The sequence below is a fragment of the Sceloporus occidentalis genome, unplaced genomic scaffold, assembly GCF_023333645.1.
Source record: "Sceloporus occidentalis isolate IW3139 unplaced genomic scaffold, rSceOcc1.0.p SCAF_4, whole genome shotgun sequence".
NCBI classification, from domain to species: domain Eukaryota; kingdom Metazoa; phylum Chordata; class Lepidosauria; order Squamata; family Phrynosomatidae; genus Sceloporus; species Sceloporus occidentalis.
The window spans coordinates 44,931,949-44,952,261 of NW_028316984.1; the positions used below are offsets into that span (position 1 = coordinate 44,931,949).

At 41.8% G+C, this 20,313-nt stretch overlaps 1 protein-coding gene across 7 annotated transcripts in view; it reads right to left on the reverse strand.

Moving 5' to 3' along the window:
• TANK (TRAF family member associated NFKB activator) overlaps positions 1 to 19,824 on the reverse strand; it is a 51,024-nt gene extending 31,200 nt beyond the window's left edge. Inside the window, exons 1-3 of one of the 7 annotated variants that reach the window (XM_089519903.1) lie at positions 19,665 to 19,824; positions 15,421 to 15,553; positions 5,439 to 5,597 (exon numbers count right to left, since the gene is read on the reverse strand). In XM_089519903.1, coding sequence (XP_089376029.1) covers positions 5,439 to 5,537 — 99 coding nt within the window. In that variant the 5' untranslated portion in view covers positions 5,538 to 5,597; positions 15,421 to 15,553; positions 19,665 to 19,824. Of the gene's footprint in view, positions 1 to 5,438; positions 5,598 to 15,420; positions 15,554 to 19,664 lie in introns of those variants that run through there. The other 6 variants (XM_089519901.1, XM_089519898.1, XM_089519902.1 and 3 more) reach the window with 6 other exon arrangements.
• Positions 19,825 to 20,313: the final 489 nt, after the last annotated feature.

The following is a 20,313-nucleotide window of genomic DNA, read 5'->3' on the forward strand; positions in this document are numbered from 1 at the left end:
TTGGGAATTATATAATTAATTGGTAGCCTAGATATAGGAGTACTGTATAGGACTACACCAATATAGGACTAAATCAGAAAATTAAGTAGCAGTTCAGATATTATGGTGACGAGCTTAAATATTAACTGTTCTACAAAAAGTACTCTTTTAAAGCAAGTTTTTGTGGTTGAACTCATGTTAACAAAAGGATCTGCTTATGAATGGCATTTCTTGCACTACAAAATACAAGTAATTAAAAAGAAACAACTGATATTGAATACTGGTCTAACACTGTAAAACTGCCAAAAACTGTTAAAGTTAATGTGTTTAAATTCAGTATCAGCAACCTCTGGCCACTCCAGCCAGGATTGCAGTGACTGCATGATTGCAGGCTGCCACTGGAATCCCAAAGTGACCACCAGCAGGAGCAGTTGATTTCCGCTCCTTAAAGGTCCACCTTCTCCCCCCCCCCCTCAGTGTGGCCTCAGAGCAGCTTCTGGACATTTTGGGGGCATGTGTCCACACCCCCAAAATGGTCAGAAGCCACCTTATTTGGCCCATGCATTTCGGGCCATTGTTATTCTAATAAGAGGGTCGGAAAATAGTAATAAAAGCTAGACTTATATCCACCACCACTGTTCCATTCTACTGGCAAATATCCTAGCATATAAAGATATATAAAGGAAAAAAATTGCTTTCTCAAGTACAAAGTTGGAATGTCTCCTTATCTCTTACCAGAAAAGGGCAATGACTGGATAGGGCAGCAGCATATGCGCTAGACTTCCTTCATATTCAGGACATCTCCAGTGTTTATTGTGTTCCATTGTGTTCAACTAAATCTATCTAAGCTTCTAGTATGAGTGCAAGATGATTCTGTGTTGAAGTAGCTGCAATTGTTTTGAACAGTTTTCAAAGAAATATGTCCAACTGTCTTTCCAGTTCTGTGGCCCATTTGCCACAGAAGAAAAAAAATCCTCCCTCTTTCTTTTAAATAGTCAAATGTTAATATTCTGCTGAACAACTCATCAAAATGTTCTTTATGCAGAGAGCCAAGAAAGACATATCTGAGCAACAGATGTTCATAAAGTAAGAAAATATGCAATCCTTGTTAATGTCACTAGAACTGCAATTATAATCTTAATCTTTGACCTAAGAGTGATATCTTAGTGCAGTGGAACAGGACATGAGATACTGCAGTATTCTAAGTCAAATATCCAGCCTTATTTTGTCTCTTCTAATTATTTCTTTCATTTGTCCATTGTGCTGAAATTAAAGAATAAAACCCTGTCCTTTTGCCCTCTGAGAAACAAATGTGCCCTGAGCTCTGGAGGTAAAGCTTGTATTTTGCTGCTCCTAGGAAAAAAGAACTTTAGAAGGATCCATCTTATCCCCTTCTTTGCAACGAGGACAGACTAATTGCCTGAAGGACGCCCTTCTTAGTCACACAAATGGAGGACATATTGGAATTCTTCCTGGACAGAAGGCTGAAATGTAGGACATGTCCTGGAAAATGCCTAAAGATGACCGAATGGAAGAACTGAAGTCAGTGAACTGAAAATAATGCTGATGTCTGGTTTTGTCTAAGCACAATCTGACTGTCTGAGTTCAGAGTGTGATGCTCCTTTTTTTTAGGAATGTGAAAGAATATCAACGGGAGGAGAATAGAGTAGATGGAGGAGTCTTCAAGTGGAATTTCTCATTCTTGGGGTGGTAGTTCACTATCTTCAGGTCCAGGATGGAAAGAGAACCTTTGGTCTTCTTTGGGACAGTGAAGTAAATTGAGAATATGTCCCGCTCCCTCGCCTGATTTCAGTTGCCTGACTACAAGAATCTACAGGTTCCTGGGAGAATTAGTTGATTTGGTGCTGTTAAAAAACTGCATCTCTAAAAAGCTTTATAGAGTAGCTCTTCAGAATTGTTTCCAGTGCCCAATAATTATTACAAAATTGTCTCTCATCTGAGAACTTGAGCAGCCATAACGTTCTGCCAGTCCTATGCTATTTTGACAGTGGGTAGAAAGAGAAGAAGGCTGCATACTAGATGGATGGACTCTATTAAAGAGATCATGAGTATGGGTTTGCAGGAGTTGGGCAGACCAGTAGAGGACGGGGGTCTTGGAGATGTCTCATCAGCAGGGTTGCCATGGGTCAAGATCGACGTGAAGGCAGTTAACAACAACAACAAATTATAGGCAGGCATGAGGCAATGGTGCCATTTTGGCTTTTGCTTGATAGAGAAGTAATCTAAGAGAAGCAAGAACCTGAAGAAAAGAAAATACCTTGGTTGTCTTGTGCTACATTTACTGTCTTTTCTTGGGTGATGGGCATGGCCTTTTTCTTTAGGATGTTCACAAGGATGCTTCCCAGTTGTCACCAGACAACTGTTTGGACACAAAGAAGATGGCTCGCCAAGTTGGCTCTTGTCACAGCATCAACACCTAATTATGTAGCTGCAGGTTCTTCTTGGCTACACTGCTTCAAATTAAGGGTGTCTAGGGCTGAATCATTTTGGAAGCCTGCTGCCATATGACCTTCTGGATTATCTTGTACTCAACCATTGAGGTTCATTCCTGTCCCCAAGGCATATCCTTAATAATGTCTCATTGAACCAAAAGGTACCAAACAGTATCTTTGGTAGTAACTCTTTAATGTAACCCAAATCATTTTTCTCTTTTGAAGTAATGCATCAATTGTAGCTAGCCAAACACTGAGGAAGGTCCAAAACACACTGCAGGAATAATTCAGTCTGAGACCACTTTAACTGCCCTGGCTCAGTGCTAGGGAATCCTTGGGGTTGTAGTTTGTGGTGGCACTAGAGCTCTCTCTGACAGAGAAGACTAAATGTCCCCCCAAACTCCAGTTTCCAGAATTCCCTAGCATTGAGCCAGGACAGTTAAAGCAGTCTCAAACTGCACTATTTCCGCAGTGTGTTTTGGACCAAATTTCCCAAGGGTTGGTGACTTATTGCTTTTTCCTGGAAACTAGGAAAACTGTGGCGGGATACAGACGGGCAAAAAGGGGTGTGTTCATGACGTCATGAAGGTAGAGCCTTCAGACGGCCCTTACCTGAATGCCGCCATGAACACACCGCCCGCACGCCCCAAGCGGGAAGAGGCGGCATTAAAAAGGTGCTGCTTTTCCCCGCTTCTTTTCTGTATGATGCGCAGCTGCGCAGCTCCGTCTGTAAGCTGCTCCACCGGTACGCCAGAATTGCTACGCTGCTAATTTAAGTTGCCCATTTAAAAGCTCCGTGTCTGCTGCGTCACATAATGAGTCGGGGTCCTGGAACATGCGCAGTTTGCAGTCAGGCTTTAATTGCAGCGTCAACTGCCATGCAGGTGTGGAAGCTGCAGCACAGCTGCAGCGCATTTTAAGACTCGTAACCCTAACCCTAACCCTAACCCTAACCCTAACCCTAGAGCAACATGTACGCATGCGCTGCTAGAATCGGGGAAAGTTTGGAATTAAAAGTGAACTCCTACACACATTCCTGTGCCATTTTCACCTAACAATAAAAACCCCTAAAACTTTAAATATTTACATATGTACAAGGGAGGTGATGGGGGATGGCAGGGGGACAGCGGTGGCAGCGGCGACAGCTGTGGCTGTGCATTGCAGATTCAGCAAGAGCGCAGGGACCAAAGGAGAGGAGGCATCCATGATGCTGGTGACATTGGCAACGTGCAAGCGGACAAGGATGCCAACACCAGCTGATCACCAGCTGGCAGGAGACCACTATTGTTCTTGGGCAGGGCGAGGGAAAAAGTTTTAAAGGGGCTTGGGCGCTTTAAATGTGCACATAAGCTTTCTGCCACCGCTGCTGAGCGCTGCAGCTGCACAGCTGCCAGCCGGCAAAAGAAAAAAAAGCCCCGTTTTTGGCCGCCCGTGAGGAAGCTGCCTCTCTCTTTGCAGCGTCCTCTGAGGCGGCGGTTTGGAAACTGCGGGTCAGAAACGGCCCCAGGTGAGGCGTCTTCACTGCTCCCCATGTGGAAGCCCCATCACCTGAGCCACGCCCCCGGGGCGGGCGGTCTGGAGGCTCCGTATTCAGCAGAATACACCTCCAAGACATCTTCCCCTGCCCGTCTGTATCCCGCCCGTGGCTGCCTATGATCAACACCATGAATTTCCTCTTGACAGGTCCAGCCCACTTTTTGCAGTTGTTAATTGCCATCAGGTTGACTTCAACTTATGGTGATCCTATGAATGAGAGACTTCCAAGTCCCCTATCATCAACAGCCCTGCTCAGGTTTTGCAGACTCAGGACCATGGCTTTCTTCCGAGTCTCTCCATCTGGAATGTGGTCTTCCTCTTTTTCTGCTGCCTTCTACCTTACCAAGCATTGTTGTCTTTTTTAGTGAGTCATGTCTTCTCAAAATACAGCCGAAGTACAACAGTCATAGTTTTATCATCTTGGTTTCTAGGGAGAGTTCAGGCTTGATTTTCTCTAGGACTCACTTATTTCTCTTTCTAGCAGTCCACATTATCTGCAAAACACAGCACTATAATCTGAAATGAGTTGATTTTCTTCCTTCCAGCTTTCTTCACTGTCAAACTTTCAAAGGCATATATAGAAATGGGAAATACAACTGAAGGGACCATGCCAACTTTAGTATTCAATTATATATGCATACACCTCAGGGTTTTGTCTAGTTCCTTGATAGTATTCTGATTTCTGAACCTCCTCTAATTAATGATTGAGCCAAGGTATGAAAAATCTTGAACTATTTCAATGTTTTCAATGTCTACTTTAAAGTTCTGCAAATCATCTGTGGTCATTATTTTTGTTTTCTTAATATTCAACTGTAAAACTGCCTTTGCACTTTCTCAACTTTCTTCAGCAATTGTTTCAAGTTTTTGCTATTTTCTGCCAGTAGTATGATGTCATCTGCATATCTTAAATTGCTGATATTCCTTCCTCCAATTTTCACTCCTCCTTCCTCCAAATCTAGTCCTGCTATGCGTATGATATTTTTGGCATGCAAGTTAAACAGACAGTGTGACAGAATGCAGCCTTGCCTACTTTAAACTGGTTTCCAACTGAAAACCATTCTGTTTCTCCATATTTTGTCTTAACAGTAGCCTCTTGCCCTGAGTACAGGTTATGCATCAGGATAATCAAATGCTGTGGCACACCCATTTCTTTTAAGAGCAATCTATAATGGCACCTATAGTAACAGTAACAGTATACATTTCAAGGCCTCCTAATAGTTAAAACTTGAAGGAATCTGCCCTCAACAATTATAAAATTCAATTTTATAGATGATGACACACAAGCTGCATGTCACAGCTTCACACCTGTAAGTGCAAGATCATTGCAGATAATCAACAGAATTTTCCCAGCATTATCGAACGACACTGAACACTTCTGTTGTGTGTGAAAGATAAGTCAACCTTTCTGTGGATGCTGTCACAAATGCAATCTTAACTGAGAGCATTAAGAGCATGAAACAAGACACATACCTTTTGCTTGAGCTCCTTCACAGCCGAGTCTCTATCCATACATGCTTGCCGGAAGGCTTCATAGGCCTTATTAAGCTGATCTGCAATATTTTTATCCATACTTCCCAGCAAAGTCTCATCACTGAAGAAATTACAAATGCAGCAGATAGGGTCAAATTACTGAAAAGTGAAAGAAGGAATATGTTCTGGTTACCATATAGCTCTTTGGTCATTCCTGACTAGAAGCAATTTTTCCCAGGCAACACCTTAATCATCTACAGGCAGGAAGTATGTTGGTCTCTAGATGTTTTGAGTTACATTTACCATAATCAGTGACCATTAACTGTAGGCTGGCATGTATGAGAGAAAACATTGAGAAAGAACATGGTGCATTATCCCTGCCTTACACAGTCTGTGATGCAGGGGGGCAGTGACTGCAAACGCAGTACTCTTATACTAGTACTTTAAGGTTACAACAAAGAAGATGGAAGCTCCATGCCTCATTGCATCTTTGGATTTAGACTAAGTTGGACTCAGCTGAACTTAGGGTGTAGCCACACTGCAGAATTAAAGCAATTTGACACCACTTTAACTGCCATGACTCCGTCCTACAAAATCCTGGGATTTGTAGTTTGCTGACATACCAGAACTCTATGAGAGACTAGGCTGAATACCTCACCAAATTACAAAACACAGGATTCTGTCAGTTAAAGTGCTGTCAAACTGCTTTCATTCTACAGTGTGTTTGTACTGTAAGATCCTACTGAAATCAGTGGGGCAAGTTAGCAATCAATGTTAATGGAGATTAAATTAAACTAATTTAGCCTGGATCCAGTCCACTGTATACTGTCCCATTAGGAGTGCATAGACACAAGATATGCAAATTTGATGCTATACTGTCAGTATATACTGACTAGGGTTGTTAATCAATTAAAAAAAAAGGATTAACTACTAGATTTTTAATGTTATGATCAACTGAGTTTAACTGATCAATTAATTTATATATTACAAAACCCACTGCTGAGATACCTCTTTGAAATAATGAAGTGAGATAATGCACAATTTAACAAACAAAACCTGCTGCTCATGGATAGGAGGAAAAGTAAATGTTTATTACTCTCTCACACATCCTAACAGAGTAACACAACACTGGAACCAAAACTGTTAGCACAAATTAGAGCACTAAAATTTGGCCTCATTTAGCAGTTAACTAAGTTGGTGTAGTTATTGCTATAATGCATATCCCACCCTTTTTCCAGTTCAGGACTCAAGGCTGCTTACAACAATTAAAAACAAACGTAGATAAAGATTCACAGTATATAAAAGTTAAAAAGTGAATTATCAAAAGATTAAAAACAATTATTTATTTATTTATTTATTTATTTATTTATTTATTTATTTTTATCCCACCTTTCTCCCAAAATGGGACCCTAGGCGGATAACTTACATAAAACATAACAATTAAAATTGTACAATTAAAATCATAAAATGTAAAAATTACAAATATAAAAATTTTAAACACAAAGTTAAAATTAAACAGTCCAAGACCAACCCTCTCATCTCCCAATAAAATCAAGCCTGCCAAATCTCAAAAGGCCTGTTTAAAAAAAATGTCTTTGCCTGCCTACGAAAGGCAAGCAATGAGGGGGCCAGCCTAGTCTCCCGTAGAAGGGAGTTCCACAGGGTAGGAGCAGCCACTGAGAAGGCTCTCTCTTGAGTCCTCACCAAACAAGCTTCATTTATACACCGCTTCATACCACCTAAGCAGTGTCTAAGCAGTTTCCAACTGTAAGCTAATTTGTCCCCAACAATCTGGGTACTCATTTTAGCGACCTCGGAAGGATGCAAGCCTGAGTCAAGCTTGGGCCTTTTTTTGCTGGTCTTGAACTCGCAATCTTGTGGTTTTGAGTGAGTGGTTGCAGTACAGGCATTTAACCACTGCGTCACCAGGGCTTTAAACAAAACCAAAAACTTTTTTTAAAAAAATCAAAAATTAAAAATCCTGTACATTATACAAGATCTGTTTCCCCATAAAAACTCAATTCTTAAAGGCTTGTCAGAACAAGAAGGCTGTCATCTGCTTGCGGAAAGACAGTGAGGAGGGCATCAGTCTTACCTCTTTGGGCAGGGAGTTCCAGAGCCTGGGAGCAGCCACTGAAACCCTCTCCCGTGTTCCCACCAAATACATCTGTGAAGGTGGTGGGACAAGAGAAGGGCCTCATCCAAAGATCTCAAAACAGAAAGGCTTATGTGGGACATTTGAGGTCCTTCAAATAATGCAGACCTGAGCCACAAAAGGCCTTATAGGTCACCATAAGTACCTTGAATTGTGCCCAGAAACAGATGGCAGTCAGTGGAACTGTTGCATGCTCCCTATAGCCAGCCCCAGTTAACAATTTACCTGTGGTTCTTTGGACCAGCTGAAGTTTCCATACCCAAAAGCAGCCCCAGGTAGAGTACCTTAAAGTTAAAAAGTAAAGGTAGTCCCTTTACATGAATGTCTAGTTGTAACTGACTGTAGGGAGTGGTGCTCATATCCGTTACTAAACCGAAGAGCCAGCGTTGTCCAAGGACTGCTCTGGTGATCAAGTGGCCAGCATGACTGCACCGAATGCTGTTACCTTCCCACCAAAGTGGTGCCTGTGTATCTACTTGCATTTATATGCTTTTGAACTGCTAGGTTGGCAGAAGCTGGGACTAGTGACAGGAGCTCACCCCATCATGCAGCACTTTGGCCTCGAGCTACCCATCTTCTGAACTGGCATCTTTACCAAAAAACCACTGCATCCCCCCTACAGTAATACAAACAGATGTAACTAAGGCATGTGTCACCACTGACTGATCTGATGACCCAAGGAACAGCAAATGCACTGCTAGGCACTGCCGAAATCTGAGCTTCCAGGTTCCAGATTGAATCCAGGAATACACCCAAGCTCTGGACCTGTGTACAGGGTGAATCCTTGCTCCCTGATCTGTTGTTGTAGAGACAAGGAGCACCTCTGTTTTGTCTTGACTAGGTTTCAATTTGTTTATCCTCATCCAGTCTGTTAATGATGACAGGCACTGTTTAGAACTGAGACAGCTTCCTTTGACTGTGGTGGGAAGGAGTAACAGAGCTCAGTACAACCAGTATACTGGTGACACCTGATCCCAAAACTCTGGACAGTTTCATGTGTATATTCAATAGCATGGGGGATACAACCAAGTTCTGAGGGACCCAACAGGCTAATGGTCAAAGGACTGAACAGGAGTCCCTCAGCACCATGCTCTAGGTCCACCCTTCCAAAAAGTCACTGTAAAACAGTGCCTCTAATCCTATCCCAGCAAAGTGACTCAGAATACCATGGCTGATGGTATCATAAGCTGTCAAGATATCCAGCAGAACATTTTTAAAAGGGAAAAAAAGTTTAGCAGAACCAACAGGGACACACTTCACCAGCAGTACCTTTTGTAAGTTGTCCGCCAAGGCGACCAAACTTACTTCTGTTCTATAATCAAACTGAAATGGATCTAGATAATCCATCTCATCAAGAAACCCCTGGAGCTGGAAAGCCATCAAATGCCACAGTAACATTCCTAAAAATGTAATGTTTGAGACTGGTAAACACAGTGTGCCCTTGCATTATGTGGGGGATCCATTCTGGACCCTCCCCCCATGTAAGACAAAGTCCACAAATGATTAAGCCCCATTCATATGAATGGCCCATTCACCATATTAGGGCTCGCCATCCATGTGACCTCAAGTCCATATGATGCAGGCACGCTGTAATTATTCAAAATGGTAGAATCCATGGTGGGCTTTTTTTAGCAATGGTTTCATAACTGCTGCTTTTAGGCATGCTGTACTGTGCCTTGTTTTAGCGAGGCATCACCCACTTCCTTTACCCAGCCATCTTCTGACTTTTTTTTAATAAGCCAAGAAGGGCAATGATCTAACACAATTCCAATTGATTAAACTACCAGCTGAACATATTAACAGTTTGCAGCCCATGTAGCAATATAAATTCAAGATGTAATATTAAAATGTTCTCAAAAGTACTCAGGTTAGCACAATAATTTCCCCAAATGCAAGAGACTTCCCAGTGCAACTGCTATTAATAAAAGTTACTACATACTCAAGAACATTCTTCAGTCCCTGTTTAGCTCAAAACTTTGCAATTTTCCTCAGCCAGAGATTTAATGCTATACGCAAAACCAATTATCTTTCTTCAGATCTAATACCAAACAAACAAGAACAGCTTCCAGAACATAATTAATTAAACGTGACAAATTTCTAATTTAAACAGAGTCAACTTTGGCACTAACAGTCTTTTGCTTTTCTATTTATCCTCAAGGGAAAACTATTATTATTACTTAAGGAGCCTTTACCAATTTCTGCAAGCTATAACAGCTCAGAAACATAGACAGACACATTCACTTCTGCAAAATTTATAAAGCTCAGTAACAAAGTAAATTCACTCAGAGGTAAGATTCACTGAGCTCAATAGGTCTTACTACGTAGTATAGGTACCTAATATTTGGAATATAAGAATCTATGGGCCTGAACAGACAGGCCAAAATAAAGCTGCTTCAGGTCACATTGGAGGTATGCTGTTTAAATGACACACACATCTTAAGAGGCCAGAGGCTGCATCAAAGCTGCACCCCAGTCCTTAGAACTGGAGTGTGGCTTTGGCGTGGCTTCCGGCCTCTTAGGACGAATGAATCATTTAAACAGCATACCTCCAAAGTGACCCAAAGCAGCTTTATTTTGGCCTGTCTGTTCAGGCCCTATGAAACCCAAAAAGATTTGGGTGGCAATCCCATAATCTCTTACCTTGACATAAATATGCTGAATTGATTTACTTCTGAGTTCACCTGCATAGAAATGGGAAAATTGGGGAAATGCAAGTTCTCACTTTTTTCAAAAGAACTTACTTGGCAGCTAGCACTGTGTAGTGATTTGAATACTGGACTACGACTCTACAGACCAGTTCAAATCCCCGCTCAGCCATAGAAACCCCATGGATGATCCTGGGGAAGTCATATTCTCTCAGTCTCAGAGGAAGGGAAAGGGAAACCCGTTCTGAACATCTTGCCAAGAAAACTGTGTGATAAGTTTGTCTTAAGGTTGCCCTAAGTCAGAAGCGACTTAGGCACAGAACAACACATTTTCACTCCTGAAGCAAAACAAATGGCAGGCCTATTTCATTTATCATAAGGAGTATAAGCACCACTGAAATTAAATGGGAGGAACAGATCTACAGCAATGTACAGTCAGAAAGGGATTTCCTAAAATCTGAAAGCACAGGCCTAGAAGGTGAGGATGGAGGCTTAAGGGCGAGGTTGCCTATTTTAGATTGTATTTGAATCTTACATGAATATGGCAGTATTCCATTTTATCATCAGTGTCTACTAAATGAAATAAGTGTTTTTCAGAAAGCACCTTTCCCCACTATGTTTCAGTGAACAGGGGAGCAAGACTGCACTCCTCAGCTATAACCCCGATGTGACAACTAGCTTTGTCTCCCCATTAATCTGGTGTGAGCCTCACATTTGTGCTATGTGCATTAGGTCCCTTATACTACTGCCAAACATGCAATTACAGTATCACTCCTCCAACTGAATATGTGGGGGAATTTTATGAAAACTGCTGTAATGACTTGCCAAAACATCTCAGAGAGGTCTGTCTAGTATAACCCTCCACGATAAAGTGGCTGTGTGCTGCACCAAGAGCAATCAAAATTAATCCCTGCCCCAACTCAAAACTGAGGAAAGTACACATTTCATTTTGTCGTGCCTCTGTTTTCTCCTATTCAGCTGCCCATGGTTTCCAAAGTGAAATGCCAGAATTTGACTTGGTAATGTTTAACATTGCAACTATGTTCATATATAGTCAGGAAGGATCACAAGGAGTTGCTGATTTTATCTATGCAGCCATTTCTATCACGGTGGTATCATTTTTAAACACTTTATTGCTCACTCACCAAAGAATGAGCATTTGTTAGAGTTCAATAAATGTCTCAAAATGGCACCCACACAGAAACACAAATCTTGCTTCTGTATTTGTGGTTTTGTTCCAGAATTTCCTACTTACAACATAGAAATGAGAGTATTGTGAGGTGTATAGATAGGTGATTCCTTTCAAGCTGTAAGTGTCAAGGCAGAGGTCCCTCATCTGTCAACTGAACTCACCTCAGTAGAGCCATTTCCATGCCAATGCTAATTATATATGCAATAAAAATAACTGTGTACAGCATAAATTTTAGGATTTTTTAAATAAGACCCATTGCAGAAGATGCAATGAATAATGCCTTGTTTTGTCACAGTCACTATTCATTTCAATGGGGCTTTAGAAGAACAAATGCCAGGGAACTGTGTCCATTACAGTTTTTCAGATCTGCAAGGCCACTGGTTAGCGTTGCAAAGCAGTAAAATGAATTCCACATTAAAATTTCTAAACTCACAGGTGCTCTTCTTTAATGAGTAGCAGCTAATAGATTTTTAAAAAATAATTGTCCTGGAATCCAGTGATGGTTGAGTTTTTTGTGTGTTTTGCTTTTACTTCAAGAAGTGAATAGCCTATTATCTGAGTCACTTCCAGCTCTGTAAAAACATGGTTCTAAATTGGTATGACTTGATCAGTGTGCTGGGTTCTCTGCATACTTGCATAATAAACTTTGGAGCTACTTTTATCCTTTTCCTGCAATTACCCAGAAGATGCCTATGCACCACTTAACAAATGGTTGCAAGTTATGTCTTGCAGGAATAAAAAGAAAAAGGCATAATGACTGGCTGTAGTGAAATCCGGAACTAGGGCTGCCAAAGTGAAAATTGAAGATGACTCCTATACCTTTAAGAGGTGTAGATTTTAGTAGGAGTTGCTTGTTATGCAACCAGGTAACAAACAACACCTGCTTCAATTCCTTCTTGTACACAACTATTAAAAGTACTGCAGCCCTCTCCAGTTTCTACTGTGGCAACTCTACTTCCAGTCCCTAGTTACAAGAGAAAAAGGAGGCTCACAGGGCAGACTCACGGTGTAGAGATGTGAGGGCCTGCAGAAAAATTAGGAATAAAACCATTTTTGTCTGTGTTTTTCCTGAATCATGCTAAAATAAAATATTCCATCATTGATTTTCTTCCTTTTTTCAATTTTTCTTGTTTTTTTCCAGGTTTTTGTCCCATTTTTCCTTTTCCCCCCCAGGAGTACTATAGATTCCTTAGTATGATTCAGGAAAAACACAGACAAAAATTATTTTTTCCTTTAATTTTTCTGTGGGCCTTCACATCTCTGTGTGTGTCAGCAACTTCTGGTTTGTAAAAAACAAACAAAAAACTTTTAACCTCCCCCCCCCCCCCCCAGTATATTTTCTATAGTCATAGTCAACACATGATTAACCTTAATGACCTTCCCACTGAACACACTTTAGAGACAGGCTATGTTGCAAGAGATTTAAATTTCTTGCAACACACTGAAATGCAAACAGACGTGGGGTTACATTCTTAAAGCATCAACCGGATGCAAACCCTTTACAAGCATTTCTGAGGAATAGCCAAAATGACCTTGGTTCATGCTATCTTTCCTCTGCAGTTTTCCATATTTTACCTGGCACTGAATTTTCATTTCTTAAAGAAAGAAGGTAAAGTTGTTCTCAACAGAAAACGTGACTGCTCAAAGTCTCCCTGTTCTGGGCCTCTCAAAGGAACAGACGATTCATGCTTGATAAAGCCTCTCTCCCTTAGTGCATCTAACTGTTTCTGTAGCAATTCTTTACTTCAGCTGATAGCAATAGATAATTATTTATGAAGTACCAATCACCACCAAAACATGACAACTGTACCAAAGATATAAAAAGAGAGGCCACTGAGCTGGTGATTTAATTTAATTCCAGAAGGAGCTCGCTAAGACGGAAGCTTAACAGATATGGGGTGGAGGAAAGGTAGAATTAATTCAAGCAACCAACAGAAAAGACAGGAGAGGGGAGGTGAAAAATGTATCTATGTGCGAAGGAAGGAAGGAAGGAAGGAAGGAAGGAAGGAAGGAAGGAAGGAGAAGTTATTGTTTGAATTATCATCCCACAAAATAAGAAATACAGTCCGAGTAGTCCTTGTCCAGAATTCTGAAATCCAAAATATTCCAAAACCCAAAACTTTTTTCATGGGTGGCTGAGATAGTGACAGCTCTGCTTTCTGATGGTTCAAAGTACACAAACAAACGGCCCATACAGACAGGCCAAAATAAAGCTGCTTCAAGTCATTCTGGAGGTATGCTGTTTAAATGACACATGCATCTTAAGAGGCCAGAAGTTGCGCCAAAGCTGCCCTCCAGGCCTTAGAACTGGAGCATGGCTTTGGTGCGGCTTCCGGACTCTTAGGACGCATGCATCATTTAAACATCATACCTCCAAAGTGACCCGAAGCAGCTTTATTTTGGCCTGTCTGTTCAGGGCCTTAGTTTCATACTCAAAATATTTTAATAGTATTGTATAAAATTTGATAGTTCTAATGAGAAATCTGTACTTGGGACAAGAGGCACTATTAGAATAGACTAAAGGAAAACCGAATGGTTCCCAGTTGGCAAGGTAGTCAGGCAAGGCTGCATCTTATCACCCTACTTATTCAACTTCTACGCAGAAAATAGCATACAAAAAGCAGGTTGAAACTCAGAAGATGGAGGAGTGACTATAAGGGGAAGATGGGAGCTGCAGTTCAACAACATCTGGGGCCCACAGATAGCCCAACCCTGGTTCGAAGATGAGAGCAGGGATGGGTGACCTTTTCAGTGGTGAAAGTTGCATTACTTTAGGAGAAACTGCTTAGGGCTCTAGGCTAGCAGCCAGACATAAGTGGCTGACAACATTGCTTTCTCTCTCTTCAGGTTTCTTTCCCCTTCATTAGACCTGTGCAGAACCAAATTTAATCTCTCTCTCATATACAACTGCCTGCCCTTGTCCTGTTTCATTCATCCACTGCTTATTCCAAGGATTCCCAACCTGGGTTGCCCACACCCTCAGGGTGTGCAAGATGGAATTTCAGGGTGTGTGACAAAGATGTGAACCTAGATTTCGTTTTCTTTTGTCAGTCAATACAAAATCTAGGAATTGCCTAACCCACAGGCAGATCTGCAGGATCGCAGTTAGCAAACAAGTTCCATGTTTTGACAAAAGCATGAATGAGAAGCAGGAGCAAAGAAGTAATTGAATTTTATGTCCACAATTGGGATTGATTTTACTATTTACATTTTTTCTGAATAAATTAGAATCTAATTGCTCAATTTAGAGTTGCGTTTTATGCACTAAGTTTTTTTAAAATTCAGTTTGTTCACATTATTATATGTGGTCCAATACAACTGAAATTAAATTTCTTCATCTTCAAATGTGATATTTACTTTAGTAGGGGGTGAAAACATTAATCAGGGGTGTGGGGCACAGAAAAGGTTGGGAACTATCATAATTTTCTTCCATTCAGTCTCTCTCACACCTTTGTTGTTGTTGTTGTTGTTGTTGTTAACCGCCCTCAAGTCAATGGTGACCCTGTGGATTAGACATCTCCAAGACTCCCTGTCCTCCTGTGCTCTGTTTAGTTCCTACAAACCTATACCTGTGACCTCCCTAATAGAGTCCATCCATCTAGCATTTTCGGTGGTATTATGTTGTTATCTGCATATTTTAGATTGTTGATATTCCTTCCTCCTGTTTTCCCTCCTTCTTCTGTGTCCAAGCCTGCTTTTCTTACAATGTGTTCTGCATATAAATTGAATAGGTAGGGTGATAAGATGCAACCTTCCCTGATCCCTTTTCCAATTGGGAACCATTCTGTTTCTCCATATTGTGTTCTGATAGTAGCCTCTTGTCTTGAGTACAGATTCCTCATCAGGACTATCAGATATGTTGGCACACCCATGTCTTTAAGGGCCTACATCCATTCAAAAACAGCTTCCTTCATCCCCAGCAATACAGGGATGCTGATGTACGTGTCAATGATAAGACTTTTCCCTACTCTGCCATTCAGTAGTCCTTACCAATCTGCCACTTCCCTGCACTGATTAGTTTCCCACTGTCCATTTGAAAGCTGAATAGTTGGGTTGAGATGAAGAAGTCAGTGGTTCTCCCTTTCGATGACCAGCTGTCCTAACAGCAAAGAAGGACCAGGCACTGCAAAATGGAGGACATTAAAGGAAAATGGAGATCATTCCCAAATAAAAGCTAAAAACACGCATATAAATGTGAATCCATGATTCTTAGTCATGCTCTATGTGGGGCACATTTTGGGATTCCTCCAGGGCAAAAGTTGAACAGTAGGACATGCCTGGGAGAAGGAGGACACTTGGTCACCCTGGGCTGCATGCAGAGCAGCCAAGACCAAAGGACTGCCATCAGTGGGTCACAGTCTTGGGCTGATACCAGGGAAAGTTGGTTTCAAACCACCCATTTAGTTATAAAAGTTATCTTGGTCCAGTCACTTTTTCTCTCAGCTCAGTTCACCCCATGAGGATGAAATGGGAGAATAATGTGCACTGCCCTTGAGAAGTAGTATGACAAAAGTGTAATTGATAAGTAAGGTATACTATGGCTGCACCTGCACTGGAGAAATAATCCAATTTGACACCACTTTAACTGCTGTGGCTTAATACTATGGAATTCTGGGAATTGTAGTTTGCTTTGGCACCACAGCACTCTGACAGAGAAGGCTAAATGTCTCCCAAAACTACAACACACAAAATTTCATAGCACTGAACCATGGGTGTTAAAATGGTGTCAACCTGGATTATTTCTGCAGTGCAGATGCAGCCTCTGGGTCTAGAATTCCATGTCAAAAAAGGCTAGGCTAGCCCTCTCTCTGTTGTTCTTCTACTGGTAGTCAAACATCTTTTTGTGCGGTCAGGCCTTTGGCATCTAAGCTGGATTTTTGCTGAGATGGGAGTCTGTGATTGTTTTGCCATTCTTGCGTGTTGTGTTCCTTTAAATTGTTTCTGACTTATGGTGACCCTAAGGCAAATTTATCATACTTTTTTTGGCAAGATTTCTTCAGAGGAGGTTTGCCATTGCCTTCTTTTGAGGAGGCTGAGAGAGTGTGACTTGTCTGATGTCACCAGTGGATTTCATGGATGAGGAGGAAACTGAACCCTGGTCTCCAATACTCAAAGCACTATGTCACAGTCTCCTTCCTTTTATTGATGCAGTTTAATCTTTTAAAATATATATATTTTACTGTACCATCATTATACATCTTTAGTATCATTTGCTGACAATTGGCAAAGTATATATTTACCTTTACAAAAATACATTATTTCAGTGTTTAGTATATCCAACATTTCCCCCTTTTCAGACTGTCAAGTTAGACAACTACTAAGCACACAAGTATTGTCCTTTCATGTTTATATTTTCTTTGTGGTAGGTTGGGGTTATTTTTTACAGTTTCATCTATGACAATCTTACATTAAAAAACTTTTCTAGTTTATAGAAAAACTATTATTATTACTATGAGAGACTGTCACAATTATAACTCTTCTCGGTGGTTGCTCCTAGACTATGGAATTACTTTTATATTCTATTCAAGCAGGCAAGCAACAGTCTGATGCAGGTAAGCATTTTAAATGGCTATGCTAATATTTTAAATATTTTAATTTGATGCACTGAGGTAATTTAAAATATTTTATTTCAGCTTGTGTTTTGATATTATGAACAGTTCAATTGTATTTTAATATTTATAATTGACTGTGTTTTTCTTGGTATCTGTTTTTTTTTTTTTCTGTTGAAGACTGCCTCAGATCCTAGCTCTGGGACAAAAGAACTATACCAATGAGATCCATGAATTTCTTTTGGTCATTATTTAATTCTGTTGCTGTGTATTGCGGAAATCCATGATGCATCTACACCAGTTGTTTCCAAACTTCTTGCAGCCGGGTTCCAGTTCCATCATGCCTCTGCTAAAAGATTTATACTCATAGGTGTCTAAAGCTCCACCTGCACTGTAGAAATAATGCAGTTTGACACCACTTTAACTGTCATGGCTGAATGTTATGGGATCCTGGAATCTGAAGTTTTGTCAGATAGCCTTCTCTGAGAGCTCTGGTGCCACAACAAATTATAGTTTCCAGGATTCCACAGAATGGAGCCATGATAGTTATAGTGGTGTCAAACTAGATTACAGTGCGCCTGCGTTATACGCGGGCGCGCTATATGTGACTTGAGCATATGTGCTCAAGCTATGCAGGAACGCGCAGGGTGGCGCATCTCATTCAAATGAATGGGGTGCACTTGCACACTGCCGCACACACGAGCCCCATTAACTTGAATGGTGCTTGAGCATAGGCGGAATTCGCCTTATGTGGAGGGTCCGGAATGGATCCCCCACGTAAGGCGAGGTTCCACTGTACTTCTACACATGCAACCCAAGAAAGCTAACAAGAAGCCCACCTGCCTTGGGTCCCTTTTCTCCCTTAGAGCCATACACTGACTCCTCCCTGTCCTTTTTTCTTACCTTCCTCTAAGAGGTCAGAGAGCCAGCATGGCGCAGTGGTCTGAGTATTGGACAATGATTCTGGAGACAAGGGTTCAAATCCTGGCTCAGCCATGAAATCCACTGGGTGACCTTGTGCAAATCACATACTCTCAGCCTCAGAAGATGGCTATAGCAAACCCCCTCTGATGAAACCTGCCAAGAAAACCCTATGACAAGGTTGCCAAAAGTTGGAAACAACTTGAAGGCACACACCACCAACAACAGGCCAACCCAGAATCCACCCATCCTTTTGCCTTGTTTCCAGCTGTAATTTGTTAGAGACAAACTGGCCCCTGAGACCCCATCCTTCTCTGTGCCTTGCCTCCTCCTGAAGCATTTCCACCCTTTGAAGGAAAGGCATGAGTGACAAGATACAGAGAGGAGAAAGAGGTCTCCATGTTGCTGTTTCTTCTGGTAGCTTTTTTTTTTTTTTTGGATCATCAGGAAAAGGCTGCAAAGTCAGAGATCCAAAGGGATTGCATGAAGAAGGGAGTAGAGGGGAAGTTGGGGGACATTGGGGTGGGGAATGGGAAGAAAAGAAGGGAAACAATCAGCAATTATGTGTAGGATTATGTTCAGTTAGTAGGAAGGCCATGGCATAGGGTGCATCTACACTGTAGAAATAATGCAGTTTGACACCACTTTAACCTGCTATGGCCCCATCCTATAGAATCCTAGGATTTGCAGATCTATGACCCTTTGGCAGGGAAGGCTAAACACTCCCCTTGTGAAACTACAAACCCCAGGATTTACATACACGGTACTATTAATAATAATGACTCCCGCACACCAGTGCCAGTGGGGATGCATCTACACTGTATAAATTGCCCTTCTTACAAAATCCTGGGATCTGTAGTTTTAGAAATAATGCAGTTTGACACCACTTTTAACTGTCATGGCTTCATCTCACACAGAATCCTGGGATCTGTAATTTTGTGACCCTTTGGCAAGACCCACTTGTAAAATACATACCCCAGGATTTATATAGCCTAGAGCTGCAGCACTTGAAATGGTGTCAAACTGAATTATCTCTGTACGCATATACTGTATTAACAACGACAACAACGACAACCAGTGCCAGTGGGGAGGTGCATTGACAACTGTTGAAATAATGCACTTTAGCACCACTTTTAAACTGCCATGGCCCCATCCTACAGAGTCTTGGGATCTGCAGCTTTGGAAACAATGTAGTTCTGACACCACTTTTCAACTGCCCTGGCTCCATCCTACAAAACCCTGGGATTTGTAACTTTGGAAACAATGTAGCGTGACACCACTTTTTAAGTCTCATGGTCCCACCCTAGAGAAGCTTGTACTTTTGGGCCCTCTCTTTGACCCCCCCCCCCTTGTGAAACTAACAAATCCTTACGGTCTAAACAGGCTGGAGCTGCAGCACTTAAAAGTGGTGTCAGACTGCTTTCTTTCTGCAATGTGGGTGGACCCTTCCCAGCCTCCCAAAGCCCAGAGATAGTGGAGGTGGTGGTCCTCCTTCTCCAGGACCATGTCCTCCATTTCAGCCTCCTCCTCCTCCTGCTGTGCAGGAGGAATCCCCCCAAAGCGCCCTCCATTTTGAGAAGCATGGATGTATCTGTTTTCTAGGAATGGTGTTCCCAGCTTGTTTACTGGGTCCTTTTCCTGGAAGGCCCTCCATGAGGACTCTGGGGGACCTCCCTCTGGCCACTGCTGCCCAAAGTTGGAGAAAGTTGGTGGCAGAGGGGGGGAAGGGAGAAAGAGGGCAAGGAAGGGAGGGGTGCCACTTACTGACCACCCTGGAGCCCAGCACTCTTGGGGTCCCTTAGCTCCAGCCCCAGCTCCAGCAGCCGCCAAGGAGAAGCTCAACGTCGGCCATGAAGCACCACCCAGGAACCAGGAGTCACTTCCTGCAGAGGCTCCGGACTGCCCTGAGCTCCCTCCTCTCTCTCAGCCCCACTTCCGACCCACTCTCCCTGCTGCTGCCCCACCACCAGCCAAGAGAAAAGGGAAAGGCAGGAGAAGCTGGGGGGCTCAGCTTTCCCAGGCTTCAGGCTGCTTCCTCAGAGGCATCTCTAGCAAAGGAGCTCAGGCTAAAAGCTTCCTTCAAGCAGTTTAGTCTCCAAGAACTTCTAGATCCCTTGGCAGATTTGCCAAGTATGTGTATAGTATCATTGCATGTGTATATGTATATTGTATCACATGTTTCATTATTCTTATTATTATTAAAATGTAGTTGTTTTTATTACCATCATCATAATCCTATCTATATTATCATGGATAATCTATAGAAATCTATAGAAATCCCGTGGTAGTTAAAGTGGTGTAAAACTGCATTAATTCTGCAGTGTAGATGCAGTGTGTGTCTGTGTGTTCAAGTTTTATTACTATTAATAACTCACTATTATTAAAGTGTTTTGTTACCACCATCATAATCGTA